Here is a 17,824-nt window from a genome sequence, read left to right as displayed (position 1 = left end):
AAATCTGGCACAGGAGAAATGTTTCTGGGGTTTTGTCACAGAGTGCTCTGAAATATTACAGGGTAATTGCATGGGTCTTATGCAACACTTAAGCACTTTCCATGTTTTAAATAGTGGGCTTTCAGAGGAATTATTTGCCGTTATAACATTCAAGAGTACAGACCACATTTTCACTATTTTTCATCCCCTTCTGAAAAGACTTAGGTGTAACATGGCTATTTGTGGAAATAAAGACTGATTAGTGATCCTAGGAGTTCCTCCTGATGCCGTGCTCCCGTGATACTGGTTGTAAAATGTACGTCTTTCTCAGGTTTAGGAGGAAGGGCAGCTCTTGAATTCACAGCCAGTAACAGCATCAGCGCAGAACCCCTTTGTCAAGCTGCCACACCTCCGATCAGCCCGGCAACCACAGCCCTTCAGGTTCCCCAAACCCCCCAGGGGCTGGATGAGGCACCCGGGCACCGCCCCAGGTCCCCCCCAGCGGGCCGGGGCCGCCATTTCACGGCCCGGGGCTGGCGGCGGGCGCATGCGCGGTGGTGGCGGAGGCACGTGCGGCAGCGGCAGTGCCCGGCCGCCTCGGGTAGCGCCGGGCCGGGGAGGGAGGGGTTCTACCCTGCGGCGCTTTTCCGTGGAGTAAAAACCGCGTTTTTAGCAAAGAAAAGGGGCTCTGACGCGTTGGTGGCGCTGGTGAAGAGCTGGGGGCAAGCAGTGGGAGAGCAGGAAGGGGTGGGTGAGGTGGTGGTGAGCGCTGCAGCAGGGTTTGGGGTCTCGCTTTTGACCTGTGAAGGGCTCTGGGGCAGGGTCTGTGAGGAACGTCCCAAGGGGTGTGGTGGTGTCTCAGGACCTGCTGTCATGGATGGAGACGCAGAGTGCAGCAAAGGTAATGCGAGGCTGGTTTCTATTTAAGAAAAAAAAAACGCATCACCAACAGCATAATCTTACATTCAGGAATAATTTAAATGTTCCTTACCATTTGTGTTCTTTTTCTCCCTCAAGTTGAAGATGTTGTGGGCTGCCACATTGAAGATGCCATAACATTTTGGGCACAGGTGAATTTCAAGAGCTGCTTGGTTTTAACTCAAGTGCTTCATCTTATTTGCCCTCCATGGACAGTTTCTGTGGAAGTGAGACCAACTAGTAGCGTTCAAGTCCTAAAAAAAAATGTGTTAGTTTAGATCTCAGAATTCCAAGTATTGTACTATTTTAAACTGAATTTGGCTACTTCATCTTTCCTGAAACATGAAAGGGAGTTGTTTATCCCTCCATTTGAACTGTAGCTGGGTTTTCACAAATATTTTGTAGTCCCTATGCAAAAAGAAAAAATATGTGTGTAAGTATTTGACGTTAAATGCAAAATACTACAGCAGGTAGCTGGAGACCTGCTGGAGATGATTCCCCTTCCCAAAGTGAGCCTTTGGGGCAGTTTCAGCCAAAATTAATAGGGAATTGGTTTGAAGATACCAGCTCCCTTCTAGTTTTGTGTAAATGGGCGGGAGGGTGTTGGAGGAGGGGGGGGGGGGGGGGTGGGGGAAGAGTAGTGTTCATTAATAGGTGTGGCAGAGAGAGGGGGAAATCTAGAAGGAGCCCGTAGGGTTACCTTTTCTATTTGGTCTGCTGGCTGTAGAACTATAACTAGCGTATGTTAGGTGGCACTGCCTAGCTTGGAGCCAGTCACAGGAGGTGCTGCCGTTTGCCTTGTTAATAGGGATTAGGGGAGAGAGACCAAGCTTTGCTTGCTCTATGTAACACCTCCTTAGTTGATTTTTTTTTTTTTTTTAAATTTAAATATAATAATGATGGTTCATTCTCCTTCGGGTTCATACCCTGGGATTCTGAGACTCAGTTACGGTGGCTTATTTAGCATTGTAAGGTATAAAAGTTAGGAGTGGGCTTTTGAGGACAACAGAATACTTACTTGCATTAATGCGTTGTTTCCTGCTCTGAGCTCTGGATTCTCTGCTTTGAATTACAAGTAGGACGACAACTAATAAATGCCATGTTACTGGAACTGACAGTCTTAAGAGTGAGTGGTTCAGATACCAAGTTGTAATTGGAAAGAATCTGCTGCTTTTAGTTGAACCAAAGCCCAAGTCTTGCAAGTAAGGAAAATGAGGGGTATGCCAAAGCTGATGTCTTCTAGTATTATGAAGAAAAAGAACACCAAACATACTGAAATTTGTGAGGCAGGATTGATGAATAAGATCTGTGAACTTCCTGCGAATCAGGTCATTAAACTGTTAAAAATGTTCTTGTGAACTATTTCTCTGGGGTATGTTACCTGCCTCTCATTCATTTATTTTTGAAGGAAAATGAGAGCAGGCTTGCAAATTCAACGAAAACATGACGATCGAAAGCTTAAGGTGGGGCGTTACTTGTCTCAACAGCCGTGCAACTGTTTTGATTTAATTTTTGGCTGTTGTAAGCCATCAAGCAGCTATTAAAAGTGACAGTTAATAACTCAAGCCCTCTCTCTACACTTCTTAGGGTATCAGTAGATGTAATGACCTCTTGAAATTAAGTTGTGCGCTGGCAGAAGCTTGTCCTCGGGCTAATGCAATTTTTGGCAAGCCTGATTTTAGCAAGGTACGTAGGCTGAGTGTGTGTAGAGTTTGTTTTCTGCCTGGATGTAAAAGCTTTAATTTTGTGCAGCTATTTTCTCTGGTATTCTCTTGATCTTTAATTATGTTGTGGGTCATAATTCTCTCAAATATTTAAGAACTTCTGGCTTTCCTAAAGAAAATGCTTGGTTTGTGTGAGCAAGTCTTATTTCTTTCTGCACTTCAGACTTCAATTAAATTATGCAGCCATATAATATATATATGTATGTATGTAAAACCACTCAGGAAATACTACAAGAAATATATATATATAATGTTGAATTTTCTTGTTATCTAGCGTATGTTATGGGTTATCTTTAACTAGAGAGCAGTGCTTTTTCAGAGACGTGATGCGTTGATCCATCTCAAAATTGTGGAAGATCCTATGAAAACCTGTAGTATTAGCGGGCTAGGAAAAGCGCTCTTAAGAAGATAAGAACGTATTTAGTAGCAGTTATATGATAAGTTAAGCCTGCAAAGAGTGGTAGTAACTTCTGTGTTTGTGTGAACTTCTGATGGCCTACTGCAAAATAAGGTTTAAATAAAACGCTTTATCTTTGAACTGTTTGTGTGTGCAGGTAAATGACCTTCTGCATTCCTCTTAAAATGGAAGAAAACGCATCAACAGTAAACTCAGAACAATTGTGGGGTTCCTGACATGTTCCTTTGTTCGGCTTACTAAGCTGTCAATGCCAGTAAAATGTTGTAGCAATACATTTGTAGAAAAATGCATATATGAACATGCTGTACACAATATTGATATTTTTCTAGTTATAAGGCACTCTTCACATTATTGTTTGTGGAGTAGAGGAGTATATTTTTGAAGCAGCTAGCATATGCTGTTGTGAGAGATAGGTTACCATGCATTACTTTGTTTTCATGCTGCTGTTGGGAGAATTTTAGAAGTGTGAAAAGAAGATTTGTAATGTATTATGAATATCATATTGAGGTATGCTTATGTTTTCAGAATGCAATTCCTGATCGTTTTTTCCTAATTTTCAGATTTATGGTGGGTGTTTTTCTGAAGACAGATGTTGGTACAGATGTATGGTACAGCAAGTGATCAACAATGAAAAGGCAGGAAATATATTTTTACTGTTTTTACTTGTTTATCAGCTCTCCATGCAGGAGGATAGAAATAAATGCAATTCATCCCTCTTTGTTTTAACCTTGCTCTCTGAATAAATTTAAAAAACAGTGAATATGCACATATGGCATAAACTCAAGTGACCTGTAGTTTTGAAAGTTGCTGATGGGAGGACTCACAAAACATGACATAGTTGCAAAGTGCCATTTGTACATCTTGAAAAAGATTCACAAGTGATAGTTTATGTTGTTAAGCAATGCAATTTAATTTCGAACTTCTGAGATGTGAAAGTGGCAGTCTTTGTGTGACATGTTAGCACTGATGCAAATGCACTGAAAGGGTTACTCCTCAGTTTCAGGTGACTGACACAGACAGCTAATAGTTCCTATTTAAAATGATAATTCCTGAACAGGCTGGTTGGTTTGCAAACATCAGATTGCCTGAAAGTTTTCTGTTTTTAGGCGGGTGCCGAGTTGTGTGTTCTTTCTGACTTTGTTCCTTCCTCTGAAGGGTATATCCTAGGCTTAGTACAGAGGGCTCTGATCTCTGCCTCAAATGTAGTACTTGCATTGTGCACATTTGTTAAAATGCTTATATTTTAGTTTGCAGCACACACTTCTGTAGGAGGTTCGTGTTGTAGCCTCTGCTTATTTACATTTTATGTTGTTGTTGCAGTGTCAGGTATTATACATTGACTATGGAAATTCAGAGGTTCTAAATAGATCAGAAATAGTTGAAATTCCAGCAAACTTACAATGTCCGAGCGTTGCCAAGAAGTACAGGCTCTGGGGACTGCGGATACCAGCTGATCAGAACTTAAACATGTTTGACCAGGTGAGTGACAGATTTTGAAGCATTGAGACGATGTGCTTTGTAATAGATGATGGCAGATACCAGCATGCTGTCACCAGGAGGAGTTCTAGTAGATACGGGTGTTTAACCATGATAGCAGGGCATGCCGTGAAGCACTGCCTGATCTCTTGCCCTGCCATATTCCAAAAACGAAAATGTTTTGTTAGAAATTGGTTCAGAATGTGCTGGGAGGTGATTTTAGAATATGCTTTTACAGTTTTGCAGGCTCAGGAGCTGATGCCAACAGGACTGATAAAAGTTCAGCACCCTTGGTCTTGTTTTAGTAGTGGTGGTCTCCTTTTCCTGGGCACCACTCATTTTCCAGTCCTAAAGTTACGCTTCTTCAGGCCTGTTGCTGGTACTGCTCATGCTTCACCAGCTGGTGACTTGAGAACAGCAGTTGTCAGAAGAGCTGGACCGGCTGTCCTGCTTGCCTTGTCATATCCCTGTGCCATTCAGAGGATATCCCGAGACCCGGTGTGTATGGTCTCCTCCTCTGTGGTCCCGTTGGCTTTGCTTAATGTGCTTACGACAGGTGAAAATCTCTGGTATTGCTTCCCTGTTCTTTGTTTTTTCACCACTTCTTGTTACTTGAGGTAAAGCTTTCTTTTTGGCTCTGTGTTGTTTGAAATTATGCCCCTTTCCTGCCTCCAACCTCTTCCATTCTTAATTTTAAGCAAAACCAGCTTGTATTCAGAACTAGTTGAGCAGAAAGGAAAAACCCTCTTGGTAGAAAGCTAACTTTCTGCCGGATGCCTTTTGAAGGTCTTGAGCGTATTCCACAGTCTTTCAAAGCTGTTATGCTTTGTTATTACTGATGAAAATGACAGCTTCAATTCTGGCATTTCCTGATCTCTGAATGAGTGGTTTCAGTAAGGTAGATTACAAGAAGGTAGGTGCACATAATAATTTACTTGTTGATTTCTTCTCTTTCAGCCTCCGGACCATGTACTGAAAGGCTGTTAAACAATGTAATTCAAATATCTTTCCACGTTATTTTTGTAATACTGTTAAATAGTTGGTCTGGTATCCTTTAAAAGACTTGGATAACCCTGTGTTGCCAACTTCCTTTGAGAGTTGGTGAGTCTTTGGACTCGTCACCTATAAATAATACCGAATTCTTTGGAGTTGAATATTGAGGGAAGTTTGCTGTTGATGTCCAGTCTGATATTGACAGAGATTAGATCAGAGACAGTCGTTGTACGGATGTTCCTTGTTTCAGAATAAACGTGTTAAACATAGGAAGCTTTATTTTGTTCTGCTGTTTGGGCTTTGGTCTTAAACATGTCTTTTTTTTTTTTTTTTGTTCATGGAAGAAAGATGGCTGATTTCAACAATAAGTATTTAGAATGACCAGTACACAACTTGAACATATTCTGTTTTACAGGGGAAGAAGTTCTTGGGCAGCCTAGTTTTTGAAAAAGAAATAAAAGTACGAGAGAAGGTCAAGCAGAAGGATGGTATCATTATTGTCCAGGCAGAATGTGACAAAGTAGACATTGGAGAAGAAGTGGCCAAGGCAGGGTTTGCTGAAAAATGCAGATCTCTAGGAAATGCTGAAGATGAGGAACGGAGAGAAGTAGATGTTATGCAAAACCAGCATCAGAAGATAAAAGTTCCAGTTCCCCTGTGGGTGAACAGGCCTGGTCGTGCCCTGAGCAGCCGTCCAGGTGGGCTCTTTGACCCAATGTCTGCCAGCACAAGGAGTGAGAACATTGCTGGGAACCGTATGTTTGCCACAAAGTAAGGCAGTGGGGTGTCAGGGAGAGGTTTGTGTGAGTGACCTGATGAGCTTGGTTGCTGGGGTGTGTGTAGATGTGAGTTTGGAGGGGAAAATGAGCATCTAACATACAAGGTGCATTTTCTGCCTCTCCAGCATCTACTAATACTGGTACTGAACGGAAGGGAAGTATATTTGAGTCTGTGTGGTGGTTGTAATTAGGGCATCAGTCTCTAGAAAAGCTGTTAGTGTTGTTGCATGTTGGGTAGCTTGTTCTTCCTCGTTTGTTTTCCAGGGAGACTTCTCTTGTATATCTTAACATGGGATTTTGAAAAAGAAGGAAGGGGTAGCAGCTATTAAACAGAGGAGGAGATGCAGTGAACCTTAGTTGGAAGCGAAGGTTGCAAGATATCAGGCCTCTTAAAGATTTTGCAGTGACAGGCAGTGATGTTTGTTTATGCATCTGTGTAATTTCCACATGCTTGTCCTTGAGACTCCTCGTAGCTATTCCCTGTTTATTTACTCGTATTAAAAACTCATTGGACACAAATGCGTAATGTAAAAGTACATTCACCTAGCAGGACAAACATATTTTGGTTATTTATTTGTGTAGGAGTGTAACAGTGTGTGCTTATAAGAAATAAAGCCAGCAATTGCAGTCTGAAGTAAGCTTTAGGGGATAGTGATGTCGCTGCAACTTGTAATTACATTGACAAGAGGCAGTGGTAAGTTGGCAGTTACAGTTGTCGGAAATCTTTTAAAATAAACTTGTCCTACAGTTGCTAGGATTGTCATGGCAACAGGCTGCTGAGGAAGACGTTTGTGGGTGGAAAAGATGGTGCTTGGCATTCAGAGAGGTGCAATGATGTAAGAAGTAATGTTCTTCCAAAAAACCACCCCACAACATTCCCCCTCCAGCCACCCCCCCCCCCCAAAAAAAAAAAAACAGGTTATGTTCCATAATTTGAGCTTCTCAGACACTTTAATGAAGCTCCCGAGGGCACGCCCTTCCACATACTAGCATCCTATTCCAATTGGTGTTACAATTAGATGACTTAGGCAAGTCTGTGCCATTAACAAATATGAAATGAGGGGCTCTTCCAAAAAGTCCACGTTCATAGTGAAGTGCCTCATTGTGGATACTTCGATACTCTTAATCTGGCCTGTTTTCTCAGTTAGGTATTCTCCAAATCCGTTTGTTAAAAAGAGGCAAAAGTAGGGAGAAGAGTTGAAATATGATGGACATTGGCTTTTCTGGGTCTGCAGTGTGGTACCGTAAGATGTTTTTTGGATGGGAAAGACATTTGATTTAGTGATGTGAAAACATAGGAAGCATTGTCTTCAAATGATGTGTGTATGCTGGTTTTGTTTGTTTGTGTAACAGTCTCTGAAGAGTGGAGAGGGGTAAAAAATGGTAAAGAATTAAAGAGTAACTGTGTAGATGCTCTTACAGTCTTTTCGTGGTGTCCTGTAGTTACTGAAACTACCGTAGCATGAAAAAATACACATCATAGTGGGTTCTTTTTAATTTCTCTGAATGTTTTTAAAGGGAAAAAATGCTAGCTTCATCCCCAATGCTTAACAGAAGTTTGGCGCAAGTAAGACCAGATCAGAAGCTGGCTGAAGAGATTGAAAAGCTTCAAGGGGAGAAGGAAGCTCTCAGAAAGGAGAACGTAAATCTCTTGAGGAGGCAGAAGGAACTAGAGCTGCAAGTTGAGCAGCTGAAAGGTGAACTTCAGGTATGTGGAATTGCAAAGAAGGTGCTTCTTTCCTGGTTGCAGATGTGGTTTCATCGTGCTGCTGTTTGGAATCCAACAGGCTTGACTGGTTGACCAAAGACTCAGCTCCACTCGTGCAGGGAGATGCTGGCGATGTGTTACCACCTCTGCGGCAGTCCAGGCTGCCCTGCCTTGGTGTGTGTACCAGCTTGCTGCTGCAGTTGCTGGTTTGGATCTAGGTGTTTGCTTTGAGCTTGGAGTTCTGTACTTTGTGATGAAAAGCATGCTTTGTTTATAAGGATGTCGTCCATGCCTTTTTTCATGACTTAAAGGCTAAAACAACTTTCTGGATGTTGGGCTGAAAATTCCAAAGCATCACAGAATCATTGCAGCTGTTGAATTTTAGGAGTGGATAAAAATGTTTGTTTCCCTAATTGTTGCTTAATAGAAATGATTCAGATACCACGTAATTATGTTTCTTCCAGGGGAAGTTCCTACCTAATGCTATGTGAGAAGCCCAGTACTTAGTTACCAGTAGGCTTAAAATTCTGCGTGTGATAAAAGGCAGTACTGAGAAGAGATTGTGTGAAAGGATGTTGCTCTTGCATGAGTTGAGAAAAATCTGCAAACTCTTACCTGTATAGATAAGGGAGGAAAATCTGCCATTTTTCCAATCTATTTGACAACCCCAAACCTAAGATTGCTCAGAGCTCTTTCCTATTTTTTCTTGGGGTAATAAAACTACTCACAACCAGCCAGCTTTGCTACTCAGTTACCTCTGCCTAGAATACCTGTGTTTCTACATACACTGCCTAACCTATTACAGTACAGATTCTTCATCAAGTAAAGTTACTGTGTTTGTGTACTCCTCTGCATCTGAATTTACAAACAGCAGGATATGGGTCTGCAGCCAAGAAAAGTTACCTGAATTCAAGGAATTCTCAAAAACATTTACTTTCTATATCCTGATGATTTTTTTAAGCTGCTTCCTACAAGGTTTAGTTACTTTTTTGTGCTGACTGCAAGTGAGCTGCTTTAAAAGGAAAAGTTGTGTATGTTCGAAGTATGACAATCTTTGCTCCCAGCTAAAAACACTGAAGTAGGCAATGATGTGTTTTAGAAGAGATGGTTGCCACTTCGAGGGGTACTTCAAAAATGCCCTACTGTCATGAGACTCTAAGTGTTCATCAGTTAATACACAACTATTTAAATCCTTCTGTGCAGGAGTGGTGATGTGTTTTTTTTTTGGTCTTTTTTTTTTTTTAGAAAAGATTATATTATTACCTAAAATGGGGTTTATAAGAACTTTCCAGTAGTATGAGAGCAAGCACTTTTAACTTAGGCAGTCCTTTGAGGAATACAGCCTAATGGGGGTTTTCTTGTTTTTACCTTTTGTTCTGAGAAAATTCTTTGTGGGAAGGTCAGGATGGTTGTACATACGGCAAGAGTTATTTCTGCACTGTTTTGAGGTGTGGTTATGAGAGTAAGGAGTTTAATGTGGTCCTGAACTTGACTTCCCTAAATTTTCCTTGCTGAAAAATACCTGTGTGTTCAAAACAGTTCTTTACTGTCTGAAAAGTTGCTAGCAAATGGGGAGTAATTGAAGAAACATGCTTAAACACATCACTACTGAAACAAAAGGAAGAAAATGAACTGTCAACTCTTAAGAAGCTATTCAAAAAAAGAATTCTCACTGGTTTATGTGTTTCTAGGGATTTTGTTAGTGTTTCAAAGATGTCTCGCTGTGTCTCTTTGTTTTTAAACTGTTTTTTAAAAGTCTAAATTATGGTCTGCATGTTAGTAACCCCAGCTGACTCTCTTTTACCTCTTTTTCTGAAACATTGCTCCAAAATCAATGAATGATTCAGGGAGAGAAGGAAGCATCCAGGCAAACTGCTGAACGTTTTGAGGAAACCTTCCGTAATTACATTGGAACAAAAATGAGAAATTTGGCTGCTAATGTGAAAGTGTTGAAAGAAATAAGGTATGTATTTATTTGTTTCTAAAGTAGTACATTTTGTCATTGCCGTGTTTATCTCTTGATATCTCTTGAAAGCATGCTTTTCGTTTCCCAAGTAGTTTGCTAAAAAAAAAAAAAAAGAAAGGCAGTGTTTTGTACAGAGTTTGGGAACAACCCTTTCCCAAGACCAAGACTGAAACCTAAGATTTTCGTCACATTGGAATTCGTCTTGCCTGCTTCTGAATGCTCATCAGATGACTTCAGTTAACTTCCGTTTTTTTGCCATGGCTGTTAAAAGATCTTTTGATTCCATCTTAAAGGAAAGTGCTCATTAGTAAATGCAGCTAATTGTTAAAAGTACCTGGGCAGTCAGAAGTCCCTCTAGGTTTCTGTATTGCTGATAGAGGTGTCTCACTGGGTAGCCAAAATTGCCCCTCAAGTTTTAAAAGAAGGGACAAAACCTTTAAGAAGGTTAAAGAAGTCCTTTAAGAAGGACTCTGTGTAATATACATTGGTTTATATGTTTGTGACAGATGAATGAAGAAATTGCTAGGGGAGGAAATGAGACAGAAGAGACATTAAGAGCAAGAGAGTATTTCCATATAGAGTCATGTTAATAATGAGGTATAATGAATGTATTCTTGGTACTTCCTCCTTCCTCAAAAAAGGGATTTAACAGCTGAGTGAGTCAACTTGCTGCTACTGCCTTGTGGAAGAAACTAGGTTAACATGGCAGGTGCTATCTCAAGATCCTTATGTTGAAGAGGTCTAAATAGCATTGATTTTTAAAATGCTCGAGTTCTGGTGATAAGGTATTCTCTGGGTACAGTGCTGTTTCTTCCTTACAATTCAGGCACGCAAAAAAGAATGCTGGTTTTGGGGAGCAGCTTTCACAAGCCATAAAAGTGGTTACAGAAGGATGTCTCACTGTTCCGTGTTCCTTGGAAAAACTGCAGAAGCTTTGGACAGAGTATGACTTGGCTCAAGAGATGATTCAATTATGCCAAAACGTGGTAGGTTGGAATTATTTTTTGTCACAAACACTGTAGTTTAATAGCTGTTTACAGAGTATTTTAGTCTTGTAAGCGTAGCTTGATATCATGAGCACAGAATGGAAACCTCTGCCAGGTAACATCAGAGTTTTGCTACCTTTGTCACAGCTGCTACGTTTATGGAGTGTTATTTTTCTGTTAAATGCAGACTTTTTGACACCCACGATTTTTATAAAGACATCAGAGCATGGTGGCTAAAGGGTTTATTTTCTGTAATAGTTTAAAAAAAAAAACAAAAACACTTTAGCTGTGCAGCTGGTGTATCCTTAAAACCTTTCATAAAGGAGCATGCCACTACACTAGTATATGCTTCCCTCCCGTGGATATGTGCAGGGAGAGCAGTATGCAAACGGCAGCTGTGTTGGAAGATGGGCTTGTACAGGGGAAAGATGCCATCTAGTGTAGCTTTCCAGCAGCAACAATCAGCACAAGCCTGCCTGGGTACGTAGAAATGGCTGTGATGATAAAAATGCTTATGTACTGTTTCTCTCGTGTAAGGAGGTGCTGCTTTTGAGAACAGGAGGGTCGCCTGCTCTGTGGCAGGCATTGTGGTAAGGCGGGGAGGGGAAGGTAGCTGTGCAGCTGGGACAATGACAGCAAATACCTACGAGTATTTTCACCTCTAACCTAAACCCTTTTAAACATCTTTGCTTAGGAGAAATTGCTGCATTGCGCTGAATTTAATAGCGCATGAAATAGACTAAAAAATAATAAGCCACGTGGAGATCTGAATTAAGTTCTGTTTTTGTTGTTTGTGCAGGGAAAGGTATTAAAACAACTGTAGCATGACATATGTTCAGTTGCTGTAGGTGAAAATTGGTTCTTTTATGTACTAAAAACTTAGATGTTAAAACATGACAACATTAAGCTGTTAATATGGACATTTTGGCCTTGCCTTGTATAGGCCAATAATGTATAGAAGAATAGCTAGTTCTTTTTTTCCTTTTTCCTTCTCTGAGTTGACAGTCCCAGCAAGCAGCATTCTTCCCTGAGAAACGTAATGAAAAGAGATCTCATTCTTGAAGAGTGCTTGAGGTTTTTCTGATGGACATATTTGTTGGAATATGTTAGACTGTCTTAATATTGCCAGCCCTTTTAGCTGTGAATGGCGGCTAACAATGAAGTTAACGTCTGTAGGATGCGCGATAGTGTGTTACACTGTTAAAATAGTTGAAATACCATGGAAATGCAACACTATGCTTTTCCATGTGTTTTTTTAGCCATGTGTTTGTGTTGGGGAGGTGTGATCTCATATAGCCTGGCTTTGTTTAGAAATGAATCCCTTTCTCCGCTTCTGACATTGTTCTTGCTTGCCTAAACTAAAGCATAAATGAATGGCAGCACAAAATCTTAAGACATTTCAAGAGCATGCCATGATTTTTGAAAATTCCTGCTGTCTGAAGAGGGAAAGCTGTCATGGTAGTGTCACAACTATTTTAAATTGGGAAATGTAGAGAAGACAGGAATTCTGCTAAGTGTCAGGTATCCCCCAGAGCGCCCAAGAACTGCAAAGCATTTGCAAAGGAGAAAGTGTGCTTAAGTGTAGATCTCCCTGAAGAATTAATTTATTTTTTATGATGGATTGGTAGTAGCTGGAAGTAGGACATTTCAAGGGTCTTGCAGAACATGTCTCAAGTATTCTGAAGGTTTTGGGAGGTGAAGTGTGCATAACATGAGCTTTGGTGGCATCCTGCTAAAGCTAGGGTAATTAACCGGAAATAAACGAGTATCTTGTGCTACGAATGTTGTCCTGTTTTTAGCATACAGTGTAGGTGTTGGCTTTTTTTCCCCGTGAGAATCATTTTTAGCTTAAAATCTATTTTATGTGCTGTAACGTGCTAGAGTCTTCGTTGCGGTATTTTCAAATACGATAACTGTCCAAGATGCACACAGTAAAATGGTGTGCTTGCTATACTGCTTGTCATCCCTTCTTAAATTATATTGGCAATAGGTAAGATAACAAATATTTTTGTTTGTGACATCAACATATTTGGTTGCACTAACTTTGTTTCCTGTTCAGTTAAAATGAGGTACCCCAGGAAGCCTAGTGAACCCAAATAGATGGGTGAAATAGCTGGCTATTAAACTATAACAGACTGTTTTAACTCTGTTTAATCTGTCAATTTATCTGTCAAAATTGGCTTTGCAAAGTGAAATCTCGCTCTTCGGTGCGTAAGCAATGTACTACTCCTTTAACCTCCCTCTTTCCCTATCCCAAGTCTCATTTGTTTGTAAGCTCTTAGGAGCAAATGTCTTGCCTTAGGAGAAATGTAATACATCTTAAATGATATTGCAGGTGAGTAAACCCAACAGAATTTGAAGTTAGAGAAAATGGCATTTCAGTATTCATTTTCTGGGGTTTCATAGTTTTAGTGTTGGTTTAACTTGATTACTACTCCTGTTTTGTTTTTTTTTAATCTTTGAAATGTGTAGTGGTGGTATTCTTGTGTTTTATTCTTTTTGATATTTTTATTCTTTTCTTTAATGAAGAATTTTTTGAATTAATTGAATTAATTTCATGTCTGGATGCTACCTCCAACTGAAGATGGGTGACAGAATTATTTGTTCCTGAATAAGGTATTTGTGTAGTGGATGTCTTGGAAACGTAAGAAGATAATGAGTAAACTGAGGTAGTCCTTGCGCATGGTTTGTATAAAAATAACAAAGGTAGTTCTTCTGGAGTGAAAGTACTTTTCAAATGTTTCCAAAAATAATCACAGAATTCGATGTAAATTCTGTGCTCAGTATAGGAAGGATACGTACTCAAATGGGAGGGATATTGGTGCTGATCACGTAACCAGCTCTCTTACAAAACTTTACTGGCAGGATGGCAGCTTTACAGACAAAGAAACACAAATGATTAAAATTGCACTAATTGCAATATAGGCAGATAACGCAGTGTATATATGTAACAAAAATACTGTATATTCAGACACTGCAGTATTTTATGGAGCGTTGCTTAATTTATGGTTTAGAACTAGAAGCTGATTCAAGATTTGCTTTATTGAAGACTGTAGTATACATATAATAATACATTTATTATTTAGTTGTAAATTTAATTTAAAAAAAAGTTGGGGAGCAATTAATGAAGGTGCTGATGCCAGAGCTAGTTTTAACTATTTCATATACTGCAAAGTAGTAATTTGCACTAATGAAAGCCAAAAACTGAGGTCAAAAGTAGAAATAGGCACAAAAAGCAGATTAGAACGTATCTGTGCAAGGGGATGCATCTTTGTCTCGAGGTCTTTAAAGCAAGAAAGCATTGATGAGGTGACTGCACCATGCATATCCTACTTTTACAGTCTTTTGTAATAACCCCATTGCTGGAACTCTCTGAAACAAAATAAGCTAGATGGGCATTTGGCATGACTAGGTCTGGTGGTTGGGGTGTTGTTTTTTTTTTTTTTTTTTTGCTCATTTGTTGAGAGGTGTGAGGTTGATTGAGACACAGAATAAATTTTCTAGGTGTAGTTTGAGGAGTCTTCATCCTGTTCTAAAGGAGTTTTAATTCTATTGTTGTCATGAGCTTAAGTCTTTGCAAAATACTTTTATAAACGTAAAATGCTTTCTTGTAAAAAGCTTCTAAAATGCTTAATGCTTTCTGAAGTTATGTAGCAGGTGTTCCATGAGGCATGAACTGTTGTGTGTACCCACTTAAATGGCAGATTGAGGAAGGAGACTTGTCCTGTAGCTCTTGAGCTGTGTGTTGACTTCTGGGAGTGTCATTCTGTCCTTTGTAGACTGTTGAATTTACTTAGTTTTTGGACTAGTATTACCTGGAATTTGGTTGCTTGGTTGAGTCTTTTACTGCACTTAAGTCTCCATTGCTCTAGTTTTTGAAGCAATAGTTTGCAGAAATTTGTCTTGGAAAGTATTCTTTATGGCAAGGCATCCTTATACATTTTTTATGCAGTGTGTTAAATATTCTTTCTCAAGCTGGCTCATGTCTTACATGCATAAAACAGCAAGAAGTCTGTAAAAACTGTGTGCGCATTTGGTTACCAGAGATGTCAGAAAGTGCAGAAGTATCTATTAAACAATTTTTGTTGTTTTTCTGCCTTTTTATTCTTTGCTTTTTTTTTTTTTTAACTGCAGAAACAATACTTTGTGTTTAACTTCTCTGGTAGAACTTAATTTAGTCTGTTACTGTCTGGCTGAATAATATCTGCTCAATTGCTAGTCTGGGTTTTAAGTTTTAAAATGGTGTATGCTGCAACCTGAGTTTTTATTCATAGCTAGTTTGTCCATCTTTCAGTTACCAACCACTGGATCTAATTCATTCGTCTGTTACCGACAAAAGGTTTCTAGTCTCTTCTTTGGATACTTACAAACTCTTGATTTAGTCATCTAAGCTTTCATGGGATAAAGTAAATTCAAAAACTCTGAACCTGTTTGTGTATACATACTCATATTACAGATGTATTACATATTTTGTTATATGTCAAAAGTAAATTAGTTTTTTCATTCATTCTCATCAGTTGTGTACTATGTATATTTTACAGGGTTACCACTTATTTCTGTCACTCTGTGTAGGGGGAATCTGGGTGTGAGTTGCTCATTTGCTTTTCCTTCTGCATAGGATGAAAGAGCTGAATTGATTATCAAGAGAAATGAGGTGCAACAGAAGTTGTATTCGGCAGTTAATGAATTTATTTCAGAAGTGGATCAGCTGTTCCTCTCTGAGCGCTCAAGAATGTTGCAGGTAGGGCAGGAGCTTTTTACTAATTCTGAAACACTGAGAACCTTTGGAGATGTTTCTTAAATGTTAAATGCCCTATAGTTAGGGACCTCAACAGCAGCAGATGAAGCTTTAGATTATACTTCTGAGGTAAGTTGTAGATCTGACACATGTTGTTCTCAATATTACTTGTGATCGTGGTCTTCGGGATGTTTTGTTTCTAGAAGGAAATTATCTTGGGTTTGGGCAAGAGTTTTCTCTTACTGTGCTGTGTTTGGTGACTAACAAATTCACAAAGCACGGAAAACTTAGAAGGTGAGCATTAGAGAGAACCTACAGTTAACAAGTCAATGCATTTCATGGTTGGGTTATAAGCTTTCCTAGCTCTTTCTGTTAAGTTGGCTGTGTAGTTTGGACTAGTATGGCAAAGTGCAGAGTGGTTAAAGCATTTTTTGTCTAAGAGGCACATTAAACAGTACAGAATGTCACGTCGATACTGGGAGTTGCCTTCTCTCTCCCTCTACCTCTCCCCCGATCTTCTGTCTTCTCTCGCCCAGTGAACCCAACAGCAGAAAGTGGGGGAGTAAATGAGGAGATAGACTCTGTAGATGCAGTAGGAACTCTTGAAAAATAGTCTTACCAATGGTAGGATTATCAAACTGGTGTTCCTGGGCTTTGTTATTAGAAATACATTTTCTTCTTCTTTTAAACTTCAGAAATACTGCTTGCTTTTATTTTGATCGTGCAAGCGTTTTTGGAGAGGGAAAAAGGTTAGCAATAGTTTTAACAGCTTGTCTGTAGAAATTCTGGAGGCTTATTCTCCTACTCCCGTACAAGATTGGGTTCCTATGAAAAACACCCCGGTTACAGGCAGCGTGCAGAGTTGTGTAAGGTTGGAGCAGTATTAATAGAAGTAAAGTGTGGAATTATTTTTAAACACCATTCAAGTATGTTTTGATGCACTTATTTTTGGTGCTAGTCTGATATGCAGATGAGCATCTAATTACAGTTTAGATGAGTAGCATTTCATGGCTTCCTATCACTGGAGACCCTGCATAGATCCTGCTTCTTCTAACAGGAAAACTGTGGTGTGTTTGTAGTGTGTGTTTAAGGGTTATGCTGTGCTAATCCACTAGGTGGTAGACATTAAACATCCTCTGGATAATTGTACTGCAGTGAAATTGTAATAGTTTTTGTTTGTTTTTTTTAAATATTTGAAGGAGTACTGAAATGTGGCCACGTGTGTTAAATGAGTTTTGTGCTTTAGCTAAGTGTGTTGAAGGTCTTCTCTTGTATTACAAGCTAGATGATCGGAATAGCTTTCCCAAATAGAATGGAAATAACCTCTTTGACAAAAAACAGTGAGAACCTTGGTTGCCGTGTTTCAGAGCTGAAGAGGGTCACAGTTGTACTGTCTGGGAGAAAAGAATATTTTTCAGTGCGTCTCAGAACAACGGGAGCTTGGGAACTAATGCCTGTCTCACTGAGGTGGTGCGTTGCAAACCCACCCCATCGCACATTTCTTCTGACTTATGTTTTATGCTTTCCAGTAAGAGCCATTGCTGGCCTGAACTACAGACAAACTCCAAAAGCTTCAGTCCCAGCTGAGTCCAACTGACTGGGACTGAAACAGGCAGTTGGGTTTAGCTGCACGCTTTCCAAGTGGTAGTATTACATTGGTTAAGAGGAAAGTTGAGAGTATGGATATGTATGTAAGTTACTCCAAAGCAGGCTGGGGTATGAGCTGAACAGTTGTCAGCTGTTCCATGTTAGCTGCCTGTAAGCATGTGTTTCCTCTGCTGCACAGTGAAGCCTACAGTGGCTTGTTCCTCCTAATGTGAGTTGTCACACTTAGGAGACTGGTTTGCGTACATGTGGGCCGTTGAGCAGTCTTTGTATGGTACCTTGTTATCCTGCTGATCAAGGTACTAATGCTTTAGGGAAGTATGTTTATATGGAAGATAAATGGGAGGAAATGGGACTTAACTTACAAGACTCTTTTGCTTGAGGACAGTATGATGGAATACATGCAGGTGCTCTTGTGGTGTGACTAGCTGTTTTTGTAAGCCTGAAAGACGTGGCGTATTATTACAAAAGCAAAGGTTTGTCCAGTCAAATCTCCTTGTGTAGGGACAATTTTACCTCTTGAGCTATAGCAAG

At 39.8% G+C, this 17,824-nt stretch overlaps 1 protein-coding gene across 3 annotated transcripts in view; it reads left to right on the top strand.

Annotated features, from left to right (window-relative positions):
• Nucleotides 1-489: 489 nt before the first annotated feature.
• Nucleotides 490-17,824, top strand: part of STK31 (serine/threonine kinase 31) — a 36,750-nt gene continuing 19,415 nt past the window's right edge. Inside the window, exons 1-10 of one of the 3 annotated variants that reach the window (XM_083825401.1) lie at nt 490-880; nt 997-1,049; nt 2,485-2,583; nt 3,600-3,674; nt 4,360-4,518; nt 5,924-6,279; nt 7,806-7,995; nt 9,843-9,958; nt 10,788-10,947; nt 15,566-15,688. In XM_083825401.1, the coding sequence (XP_083681527.1) occupies nt 853-880; nt 997-1,049; nt 2,485-2,583; nt 3,600-3,674; nt 4,360-4,518; nt 5,924-6,279; nt 7,806-7,995; nt 9,843-9,958; nt 10,788-10,947; nt 15,566-15,688 (1,359 nt within the window). In that variant the 5' untranslated portion in view covers nt 490-852. The remainder of the gene's footprint in view (nt 881-996; nt 1,050-2,484; nt 2,584-3,599; nt 3,675-4,359; nt 4,519-5,923; nt 6,280-7,805; nt 7,996-9,842; nt 9,959-10,787; nt 10,948-15,565; nt 15,689-17,824) is intronic. The other 2 variants (XM_083825403.1, XM_083825402.1) reach the window with 2 other exon arrangements.

Source organism: Anser anser (assembly GCF_964211835.1).
Source record: "Anser anser genome assembly, chromosome: 2".
Lineage (NCBI taxonomy): Eukaryota > Metazoa > Chordata > Aves > Anseriformes > Anatidae > Anser > Anser anser.
The sequence above is the reverse complement of the archived record's forward strand: the minus strand, read 5'-3'. Positions and strand labels throughout refer to the sequence as shown.